The 12,198-nt window shown below is 40.2% G+C and overlaps 1 protein-coding gene across 3 annotated transcripts in view; it reads right to left on the bottom strand.

The window, feature by feature from the left end:
- KIAA0319 (KIAA0319 ortholog) overlaps positions 1 to 12,198 on the bottom strand; it is a 41,189-nt gene that overhangs the window by 16,751 nt on the left and 12,240 nt on the right. For all 3 annotated transcript variants that reach the window (XM_068960596.1, XM_068960597.1, XM_068960598.1), the window contains 6 exons: positions 11,566 to 11,653; positions 10,312 to 10,404; positions 8,800 to 8,932; positions 4,832 to 5,060; positions 1,588 to 1,711; positions 805 to 937 (listed from right to left, as the gene is read on the bottom strand). In XM_068960596.1, the coding sequence (XP_068816697.1) occupies positions 805 to 937; positions 1,588 to 1,711; positions 4,832 to 5,060; positions 8,800 to 8,932; positions 10,312 to 10,404; positions 11,566 to 11,653 (800 nt within the window). The remainder of the gene's footprint in view (positions 1 to 804; positions 938 to 1,587; positions 1,712 to 4,831; positions 5,061 to 8,799; positions 8,933 to 10,311; positions 10,405 to 11,565; positions 11,654 to 12,198) is intronic.

Genomic DNA, 12,198 nt, shown 5'->3' with positions numbered 1-12,198 from the left:
TGATTTAAGAGAGGAATTACAGCAGAGTTGTGAAGACTGTGCTCTATAGTCAGGAAGGTGAAGAGTCGTGTCCGACTCTTTGCGACCCCATGGACTGCAACCTACTAGGCTTCTCCGTCCATGGGATTCTCCAGGCAGGAATACTGGAGTGGATTGCCATTTCCTTCTCCAAGGGATCTTCCCGACCCAGGGATCGAACCCAGGTCTCCCGCATTGGAAGCAGACGCTTTAACCTCTGAGCCACCAGGGAAGACCCAGGTTAACTCCGGGATCTTGCTCTGTCTGGACAACTGTAAGCCCTGTGATCTCACTTATCTCTGCAAGCCCCAGTTGCTTTACCTTTAAAATGGGAATAGTAGTATTTACCTCTTAAGAACTGCTCTAGCATTCCACAAGATTAAGCATGTAAAGTACACAAAAAAATGTCTGAGGATACAGGAATCCCCTTGAACTCCGCACTTCTGCTGTAGTCACTGCAGGTGGTTTGAGAGTGTGTAGGTGCGGGGGACTCTCATGAGGAACCCCCATCCAGGTTCCCCTGCACCTCCTCTGTCATGAAGCTCACCTCACCCCAAGACTGCCCTGTCCACCTGCCCTCCACTGTCAAGAAATGCCCATCTTGTCCATCTACACCTGATGGAGAATTTAAACGATGGTGCCCCTCCTCTTCTAGAAACTAGCTGAAATCCTGACTCCTCAACAATCTCAAGTTGATTGCTTAATCTGGATCCTCCAGAGAACGGGTAGTATTAGCACTGAGCCAGGGTGTGAGCCCAGCACTTGGTGATGAGATGGGCGGGCTACCTGACACACTCCCAGCGGTAGAAGACAATGCCGTGGTCATCGCTGCTCCTGCTCCCATCCAGGGTGGTGCTTTCCACTGGGAGGATCAGCTCCTTATCTGGGCCGGCCACAGCCACTGGAGGCCTGTTGTTTTCTAGAATTACAGAAATGGTGTGAAGAAGTAACATCTCTTTGCATGAAGTCTGCCATCCTCTGATTTCTTGATTTAAGGAAATTACTCATATTTGCATCAGGTGGCTACTAGAGTGTGCCCTGTCCTTTGGGAATCCTGGGGGGATACATGCAGTCTCTTAGCTGACCCAGGAATTAAATATTCCAAGCTTAGACTGGGATGACAGATAGCAAGAAATATTCTTCTGTAATATGTACATCTCTGGTTTCTTGAAGAGACCTCAAAAGTCATGGAGTGGAACTCTAGTCAATTGCCAAAGTCTGGCCACAAGCCTTCTGCGTATCAAGCCACACATAACTACCAGCCTCTTCAAGAATGCCCTTGAACTTTGGGGCAGAGTGGGGCATGGCATCAGAGCCCACAGTGACTCTGCAGATGGCTCTCATGTGTCCCTTGTGCTGTAGTTTAGGGACACCGTCAGGACACAATTCAGAACCACAAAAGAAAACTGGCTTTATATTAAGATTTAGCTCCTGCAGCCCCAATTTCTTGACAGTTCAAAGACTTACTTAAGAGAATTTCCACCAAATTTGACTGGTCTGAAGCCCAGAAGCCCAGATGTCATTTCTGTTTTAATCTCTGGGGCTAAATTCCTTTCCTATTTCACCTACCAGGCTGGACAGTCACGGTGACCACAGCCGTGGACTGTTGCTTTGAAGAGTCTGTCACCATCAGCTGAAACGTATAGTCTCCTTCCTCCATTGCAGACAAATGAAGGTATGGTGTCCTTACTCCCTAAGTCATAGCAAATACAGAAATGAAAAAGAAAAAATAATATTAAAGAAGCACAAGAAATCAGCATGACAGAATGAAAAACTAGTGATTTTACTAAATGTGGAGAGCCTGCTTTTAAAAAATAAATACATGTCCCAGGAAAATGGGATCTAAAGTCCACAATATATCCTCAGACACTGTTTAAAGAATATAAATTAATATAGTCTTTTTGGAAGGCAATATGGCAGCATCCATTCAAATGTTAAAAGTACACACTCTTCAACCCAGCCTTTCTACTGAGTATCTACCCTAAAGAAAAGCCCACATGTGTAATAATGGAAACTCGCCCATGGATGCTAACATATTGCCTATAGAAAAAAAAAGAAAAGGGAACAACCCAGACTATCATCAAAAGAGAAACAGCCAAGCCTATCATGATACACTATGGGATGCTAGCTGCAAAGAAAGACGTTTAAAAGAATGAAGTAGATGTTCACATTAAAAAGTGGAAACATATCAAAGATATAATATGAATCAAAGAAAACTGTGCAACAATGGCTACAGTGTGGTAGATACTAATATATGTACTTTACACACATACAAACACAGAGAAAAGATTCTGGACACACACAGGTTAAACTCATCACAGTAATTATCTCATATAAAAGGACTTGGTTGAGGTCAAGGTGTGTTTCCGCTTTATCAGAATTTGAGTTTTTTAACCACAGGAAATCAATCATGATTAAAAATAATTTTTTGTTATTTTCCCCCATATATTATCATCTCTTGAATTTTTCTTTTTGTGCATGTATTCTTTCTTTTTAATTTTTTTTGATGTACAGTTGATTTACAATGTTTCAGGTGTCTAGCAAAGTGAATCAGTTACACATACACATATTCTTTTTCAGATTCTTCTCTATTATAGTGTATTACAAGATATTGATTAGAGTTCAACACCTGCACTATACAGTGGGTCCTTGATGTAAAATAACTCTTTTAAATGCTAGGACAACAATACTTTTCAATAAGGCTTTTTTTTTTCAGTTGAGTATACAGTAGTTTACCCTTGGACTATATCCTGCCAGGCTTCTCTGTCCATGGAATTCTCCCAGCAAGAATACTGGGTGGGTTGCCTTGCTCTCTCCAGGGGATCTTCCTGACCCAGAGATTGAAGCTGGGTCTCCTACATTGCAGGCAGATTCTTTACCATCTGAGCCACCAGGGAAGCCCAATACAGTAGGTCCTTGATGTAAAATACATTTTTTAAATGCTGGGACAACAAAACTTTTCAATAAGGCTTTTTTTTTTTTTTCAGTTTGAGTATACAGTAGTTCAACCTTGTTGCCTCCAGGTTAATATCCCTTTGGTTATTTTTGCTCCTTTGTTGGAAATATTCCCAGTTGTTGCCTGTGCTTAAAGTTAATGGCATCCTGGAAAGGATTTTTAAATTTAAGTCCTATCATAATATATTTACTTTCACAGATCCTATGATTATCTATAAATTTCTGTTCATGTTTTTCTTTTAGTTTTAAAGGAAAAAAAATTTTTTTAATAATAGAAAATCAAGTATGTTATCACAAGGGGAGTTATTTGAAATACATTCTTTTAAGACTTTAAGAACGGGCTTTCCCCTACTTTGACTCAATAGAGCAAAGTATTTCTTTTTCTGGAAAGCTCTTGGAGAAAGTATAATTTCCAGTACATGACTCAAAATTAACATGGTTACAGGAATGCTATGCATACAGTTAAAAGGAAGCTTGCAGCAAATGGGAACTGAGCAGACAAATTTACTGAGAATTTTTAGTCTAAGTATAAAGGAGTCTGGTTTAAGAGCTTATCTTTGTGATTGTCCCAGTTCATAAAAAGCATTACTCCTTTCGACACCTTAATCAGTCAACCACAAGCCAGCAGCATCCTTACTGTGGCTAATCTGAGAGTGTTTACAGCAAGTGGGCAGGTGCACAGAGCAACGAGGTTAGCCCTGCAGTCTGGCACAAGTGACTTCCTGTGGATCCAGGTCCCATAGACATGGATGCACTGCCCCATTAGCTCTGGGCACATCATTCTCAGAAATTAAGGGAAAGAAATTTTGAAATATTTTTTAACTGAAAAAAATGCAAAATAGTCCATCTTCTTGTTTGTATCCAAACTCCTCTGAATCTGAATTCTTAACCCAACAGCTGCAAAGAGCATTTGCCACAACTCTCAGGTAGAGATGAACACTACATCACGTGCTCTCTAAGGGTAGCCAGAGGTCTCACAGCTCTTTCAAGTTCCATGCATCCAATCGGTCATTTTTAATTCATCATAATCACAAAGCTCTTCCCAGAAAGATCAAAAAAGTAAAGTAGGTCAGTCTTCATGGACTGTCTGACTTCATCACAAACACTAACAAGAAATTTGTCTTGGACTGGTGAGACGGTGTTTGAAGCAGGAGAAAAGGAAGGGAGCAACGTAAGGTACTATCTTTTTTTTCCATTAAACTCTTAAATAACAACATAACTTCAAAGGTACCAAGCAGGTTAGCAGCAATAAGTAAGCAGCTCACATACACGCATACAAATATAGCAACATTTCAAGGTTATTATAGACAGATACATTAGAGATTGGAACCAATCAAAAGGTAAATACAAAGAGATCTCAACAAGAGACCGCTGAATCTAGAGACGATAACATGCAATTTATAAAACGAGGAGGAACAAAATACACAGGAAATTTCTGATAATGAGGTTTAGACTAGATTACTTCTAATGTTTATCCTAATGCGTACTAAAATAATATTTCTGTAGCAAATGTTGGGTCAGCCTTTTCCCAAACGAAACTCAAGGTCAAGTTTTCAACATTCAAGGTCGACATTTCAACTAGGACCTGCTTAGTTGCTATTCCGGGCTTACATAGAGTGAGTGAGGGAAAGCGACATAAATTTAGAAGATTTGTGAGTTTAGCTACTCTCCTGATGGTTATAATAGGCAACTTTATAAAACATGTTTTCCGAATTTAGCTTTCCCCTCGTACCAATATTTTAGATGGATGGATGGATGATGGACAAAAAGAAAGACAGAAAGAAAAAGAGACAGTCTGAGAGACAGATGAACAGACAGCTAGAGAAATAGAAGTCTGAAGGCAGGATGGAGAACGCACCTGCATAGCCACCTCTTGGTTCTCACTCCCAGGCACCAGGGACCACTCATAGAGGACAATCTGGTGATCATCACTGCTCTGGTTTCCATTCAAAGTGATGGAGTTTTGGGGCAAAGTTATAGTCTGATTTGGTCCCGCATTGGCAACTGGTGGGTAGTCCACAGCACTGCTGACTATTAGGGCTGCTGTTGTGGAGTTAGTGGCTCCATCTGAGTCTGTAACAGTCAACCTAGTGAAAGGACAGGAGGCTATTATACTGCATGAATATGCCAAATCTTAAGGCAAGCGGTCAACTGAGTCTGCCTATGTATATTTCTCAGAACAGCTCAGAGCAGAAACTTGAGGATGAAGCTGAGGAAAGAAGAGACCTGAGGATATATTTTTTGCTGTTGATTTATTTTTAGCTAGCAATACAGTCACATGATAGGGTTTTCTTTTATGTGGATTTCTCATGATTCTTCTAGATGCTGGATGAAGAAAACAACCCTGGCCAACACAGAAGCCTCTCTCTATTACCCGAGATTCAGAATATATCAGTTTAAGTCCTGCTCTCAGGCCTGAACATGTAGAGGCAGAAAATCACTCACAAATTTCAGATACAAAGCCTTCTAATTTTTTCATTCTTTCCTAGAGGACTAAGTATTAAGTGTTTTCAGGACACTCCTTGCAAAGCCATTTTAGAATTGCTGCTAAGTCACTTCAGTCGTGTCTGACTCTGTGCGACCCCATAGATGGCAGCCCACCAGGCTCCGCTGTCCCTGGGATTCTCCAGGCAAGAACACTGGAGTGGGGTGCCATTTCCTTCTCCAATGCATGGGAATGAAAAGTGAAAGTGAAGTCGCTCAGTCATGTCTTGACTTTTAGTTACCCCATGGACTGCAGCCTAGGCTCCTCTATCCATGGGATTTTCCAGGCAAGAGTACTGGAGTGGGGTGCCATTGCCTTCTCCAATTTTAGAATTAAGCACTTTCAGATACAAATGATACTCAACCTACACAAACAACAGAGAAAAAGCTGCACTGACCTCCTGTAGTAAACTCACTGGTGATGTGGCAACTGGATCAGTGAGATAAGGCCACTGTATCTTTCTGCAATAAAGATGTTAATTCAGGGTAGCAGTGCATGTTTAACAGGTATAAACAGGACTATGAGAATGAAGCTCTGGAAAGAATACAGGACATATTTGTAGGTAAGGTACTTATAGGGGGCCCAGGTATTCTGGGCCTCTAAGGAGATCAGCCCTGGGATTTCTTTGGAAGGAATGATGCTAAAGCTGAAACTCCAGTACTTTGGCCACCTCATGCGAAAAGTTGACTCATTGGAAAAGACTCTGATGCTGGGAGGGATTGGGGGCAGGAGGAGAAGGGGACGACAGAGGATGAGATGGCTGGATGGCATCACTGACTCGATGGACGTGAGTCTGAGGGAGGCCTGGCGTGCTGCGATTCATGGGGTTCCAGAGTCGGACACGACTGAGTGACTGAACTGAACTGAACTGAGCCCACATATTCTATACAACCAAGATCCAAACTCCAGTTCTCACTCTGACAGGAAACCAAACACCTAAGATCCTTCCTCCACAAACAAGTTTAGTCAGGATACCTTCTGAGTCCTTAAATAAATGACTTGAAAATGACCCAAGATTCTACTCTAAGAAGTCATTAGTAGAAGAAAAAGAACGAAGTAAATCAGAAGTAAATAGAAGTAAATAAATAGTAAAGATAAGAACAGAAAAGAACAAATTAGAAAATAAGCAAATAGATTAAAGCAGTTCTAGTTAGGTTCTATGAGAAGATAAATAAAATTAACAAACCCCTTAATTAAACTAATCGAGAGAAAAAGAGAACATAAATCACCAATACTGGAAATGAAAAAGGGGTCATCATCACAGATCCTACAGACTTGAAAGGATAATATGAAGATATTATGAGCAACTTGATTCCAAAAAACATGATGACTTAGTAGGAATCCACAAAGTTGTTGAAAAATACAATTTACTAAAATCTGACACAGGAAAAAAACAGATAAACATCATTATTAATCAACTATATTCCAATATAAAACTTAAAAAAAGAAAAAGTAAAACCCAGAAAATCTAAATAGCCTTACATCTATTAAAGAAATCAAATTTATTATCAAAACTTTCCCAAGAAGAAAATTCCAGGCCCAGATGATCTTACTGGTTAATTCCATCAAACATTCAAGAAAAAAAAAAAAATGCCACCAGTTATTCATAAATAATTCAGAAAATAAAGGAGATGACCTTGTTTTATTTGGCCAGTATAATCCTCACACCAAACCTTAACAAAGACAAATGCAGAGGGAGAGAAAGACAGAAAAAAGCATAAACCAAATCTTTCATGAGGACATTTATATTTGTTTTTATAAATATTTTATAAATATTTATAAAAATATTATCAACTTAAGCCCATGATATATAAAAAGAATATCATGATAAAATAGGGCTTACTCTATGAATGTAAGGTTGACTTAACATTCAAAAATCTCACACAGTACATAAAACTAACTCAAAATAGATCACAGATTTAATATAAAACCCAGAAATACAAAAACTTAAAGAAAGAAACCAGGATCTTTGCAATTTGGGGAATAAACAACAGCTACCTAGATAGAACCCAAAAAGCATGAAACAGAAAAAAACTGATAGATTAGACAATCAAAATTTAAAACTTTTGCCCTTTAAAAGGTACCATTAAGAGAACAAAATTTCATATACTGGGAGGAAATATCAATAACATATATAACATAAAGAACTTGTTTCAGAATGTATAAAAATTTTACAACTAAATAAGACAAACAATGTAATTTTTAAAATAGGAAAAAGATCTGAATGGAGCTTCACAAATGAAGTTACACAAATGGCCAAGAAACCCCTACAATATGCTTAATATCATTAGTTATCAGGAAAATGCAAATTAAAACCATAATGAGATATCACCATCCATCAAAGTAGATAAAATTTAAAAGAATGATTACATCAAGTGTTGGTAAGGATGTGGAGGTTGAAAACTTCAAATACTAAGAGTGGGAATGTAAAACAATATACTCACTTTGGGAAAGAGCTTGGAAATTTCTTAAAATGTTGAACAAACTCAACACAGGACCTAATTCTTCCATTGGTGGGTATTTACCCCAGAAAAATGAAAATATATGTCCACAAAAGACTTGTATGCAAATGTTCAGGGCAGCTTTATTTATAATAGTTCAAAGCTAAAAAACCCCAGAGTCCATACTAGATGAAAGGATAAGCAAACTGTGGTATATCCATACATTGGAATAGTACTCAGCAATTAAATAGAACATGCTATCAACAGAGACAACAGCATGGATGAATATCAAAATCATTTGCTGAGTGAAAGAAACCAAACAAAAAGGAGCACATATTGTACAATTCCACTTATATGAAATTCTAGAAAGTTTGGGATAATTTAAAGTGGCAGAGAGCAAGCCAGTGGTTGCCCAGAGACAGGGACGGAGGGAGGAAGGGATCACCAAGGGGCATGAGAAAACTCTGGGGATGATGGAAATGTTTATTATCTTGATTCTGACAATGATGCAACAGGTATATACATATGTCAAAACTCATCAAATTTTATATCTTAAATATGTGCAGTTTATTATACTTTAGCTATACCTTAAAAAGTTATAAAAAGATAAATAGATAAATCACATAACTCTGCCTCACACTAACTCAGAAGATAGAAACTTTCTTTCATGTTTCTCAACACAGCAAAATAGGTGCCATCCCATACTGTTACTGACAACCAAATCCAGAGGTTTCCCATACACAGACACTTGTAGTTTATATTACTGATCAGAGTACAAAGTGGTTGCCAACCAAAACCCCCGACAAAACCAAATCTGCCCTGTCTCCTGATGAAAATGAAAAGATGCATCAATTTAAGGAAAGAGTCAAATGATCAGTGCTGGAAACTGAGCCCACTTGCCTGAAAGTATAGTTCCCAGGAACAAGGTTAGACAGATGTAAGACGGCGGAATCAGCTGAGGTCTTCTCTTCTCGGGAGGGCCCATTAACTTCTTCCCAGTGATAACTCACGATTTTAGTATCATCTGTACTTTCTAGAAAGGTTGAAAAATACATGAAAACTAGAATTAAATACAAGGATATTAAAACATCAGTTTCATGATTAATATCATTGGGTGTTTAAATTTGTATTTATTTGAAATTATTTAATTGTAAAGATTTCAATGGCCATATAATATGTGTTAAAAGGAAGATTTCTTCTTCTCCCTAAATTATCATCATGATTTTTCTCCCAGATTTCCACCAGATTTGAGTCAGGGTGTCTCCACTCAGTTGTGAATTTAAATGGCACAGTGACAGGCACTATTGCTTTTTTTTTTTTTTTAACTCACTTTAACTACAGTGCATGATATCTTACTGATAATTTAAGTAAGTATATGACTGACAGATTCATAAAGAATTGACAGGTGCTTCTATATAATTACAAAACACCTTTTACCACCCTAATCATTAAGTGTAAATCCAGAGAAAGACTGTACCCTACATGAAAACCTCCCACCTCTACTTCAAAAGAGAATAAACAAAATGTACTATGCAGAATAACAGTAATTTAGACCTAGAAGGGAGCCAGTTTCATCTCACTCATTTATGGAAACAAACTTCCATGTGACAGATTAATCCTGAACAGTTTCCTATAACCAAGCTACACTGAATTAGAGGAATCAAGACATAATGCATTCTCTCATAAATATTTTCATTTAAAATGTGCTTTATTTTCATGTTGCTAAGGGGGCAATATAGACATTTATATTGGAATAGATGCAAAAGACTGTGTCAATGTGATTTGTAGATATTTCCGTATCTGTGCAGACTTGGAGCAACACTAGTGACTGACAGGTACTCTTCTCCTAGGAACCAAGGCAAGTATTCTCCACTCTCCGGATTTGCTATTAGCTTTGTGATTTGACAGACATAAATGCAAATACCAGTAACACTGATACTGCTGAACATATTTTGAATATAGTGTCAAACACAGGATATGTTTTCATCCATTCTCATTTGCCTGGACCCACGAAGTTACACTGGGGCCCCTTCCACATAGACTAATTGAAGGAATGAACTCTGAATTAAATGAACAAAACTCTACCTGCCCACACTAAAGACACCCCTTCTACCATTTGTTAAAAGTGACTTTCCAAAAGCTCATCACAGAGACTGCATCGAAAAGAGAGTCTTTCCTAATTGCTTTAATTCCCATGCAATAGCTAGGCCCTAAAGGACTTTTCTCATAGACAAATGAGACATAACTGAAGGGAAACTCAGCCCAAGGCAGAGAAGCTGTGCTAAAGGAGCTGAAGGACTTGAATATACAGACAGATGCCCATCTATTAAGTCCTCTCAGCTTCAGCAGAGAGTTCCCATTACATTTCATGGTTCATGGGGCCAGACCCCCGACATGGGGCAGGGTACCCACGGCTGCCGTCAATGAGAGCCGCTGTCAACGGCAGGGAGAGCTCCTGTCTCTCGGGAGAAGCGATTGCCGTGGGAGGCAGGTTGACTCTTCCGGCTGCGAGACAGAAAAAAATGACAAGGACTGAGTCACGTTGTGTTCTGTACACACCATCCCCGAAATAAACCATCTGACTTTCAAACACACTGGTCATCAGTATCCTGTCCAGACGGTGTTTACCCTACAGGCCTTGAGTGTGCAGAGGGCTTGTTAATGTTTTGGGATGTTTCCATACATTTTAGGAGCATGTCTGCGGGTTTAGATTTTTGTACAAAATCCCCAGGCTCAATGAACACGTGTAATAACAACCAAGGCGTTGGTGACAGAGTTTGAGCAGCAGCTGCAGAAGAGGAGCCCTGGAGTATGGTTCCAGCTCCTATGATTAACTGGATCTTCAATCTTTGACTGAAGGCTCCCTCATCACCCCTGAGGTAGAGGCTGGAGCAGGGGTTGGCACCCAGTTGGTCCACTGCCCTTATGTCCAGTGGAGGGGATGGAGGAGGTTCAAGACCACACCACGCTCCATGCACAGAGCCAGAGCTGTGCCCACCCTGACAAAGGGCCACTGTTTCTAACTCACACAACTGCACTGACCTATGGGCTCGTGTTGGCCTGAAAGGACCAGGGGGCTTGAAAGCCCATGGCATGCATTTTCCTTGACCCCTGAGGCGCTCAGTTAAATGTATTTGAAAAGCTCTTTCACCTAAGGTCAAGCTGAGTCACAGCGAACCAAGGTAAAAGAGTGTCAGATGGAGGAGGCTAAGGCACAGACAATGTGCCACTGACTTGAGGCTTCCCTGGTGGCTCAGATGGTAAAGAATCTGCCTGCAATGCAGGAGACCCAGATTCGATCCCTGGGTGGGGAAGATCCCCTGGAGATGGGAATGGCAACCCACTCCAGTATTCTTGCCTGGAGAATCCCATGGACAGAGGAGCCTGGCAGGCTACAGTCCATGGGGTCACAAAGAGTCGGACAAGACTTAGCGACTAACACTTAAGAAGAGAAAGCAACAAGCTTGCAACCCTGCACGGCAGTGTCAATTGAGTACTAAGAACTATACTAAGAAAGCAGAAAGGAAAAAAAAACCAATGTCATCTTTGCATGGTCTCTACAATGGTGTCCAATGTAAAAGTAAATAATATATTACCATGTAGTTCAGGCACCAAAAGGCGAGGGAGACCTGTACCACAGGAGGCTATTCTCTTCCACAAGCTTACCTGGCTTCACCGTGACATTTACAAATCCCTCTCCAAAGGCATTTTCACCAGAAACCGCTACTTTGAAGGCATAACGTCCTACTGACAACTGCAAGATAAAGAAAAGTTACACCAGCAAACATGCAAACAACAGGATGGGTCCACTGCCTGGATGATCCTTAAATATTCCAGAAGCTGTTCTCCTGAAGTCAGCACAGAACGGAGGCTTGAGACCTAGGGACACACTGCCACGTCTGAAGCCTGTACTCTAGAACACTGACAATCACCTGGGAAGGACTTCAGCTTCATTACAGACGTTCACAGGCCTTACAGAGGCATTCGTGAGATGGACCAGCCAAAGGCAGCCATTCGCAAAGTTGTACGTATGGGAATCCTGCATTTTTACCAAGCTGGTGGGTCAGCTGTCAGTGGTCCAGGTGCCAATCGTTGAGAAACAGCGCTCAGTGATAAGGGGATGGTGATGCTAACTTGTGTTGTACCCGTAGCTGTGCGGTCTCAGAAATGAAGACAACATAATCGTCTGTGGCCCTCTAAAATTAGGACATGTTTCCTCCTGTGATGGCTTACACCTTGGAGCAATATTTGGCAGTCAAACCATCTGTGAACTGGAATGAAATTTTTGGCAATCCTAGA

Source organism: Capricornis sumatraensis, chromosome 22, assembly GCF_032405125.1.
Source record: "Capricornis sumatraensis isolate serow.1 chromosome 22, serow.2, whole genome shotgun sequence".
Taxonomy (NCBI): Eukaryota; Metazoa; Chordata; class Mammalia; order Artiodactyla; family Bovidae; genus Capricornis; species Capricornis sumatraensis.
Note: the sequence above shows the minus strand (reverse complement) of the source record. Positions and strands in the feature narration are given on the sequence as shown.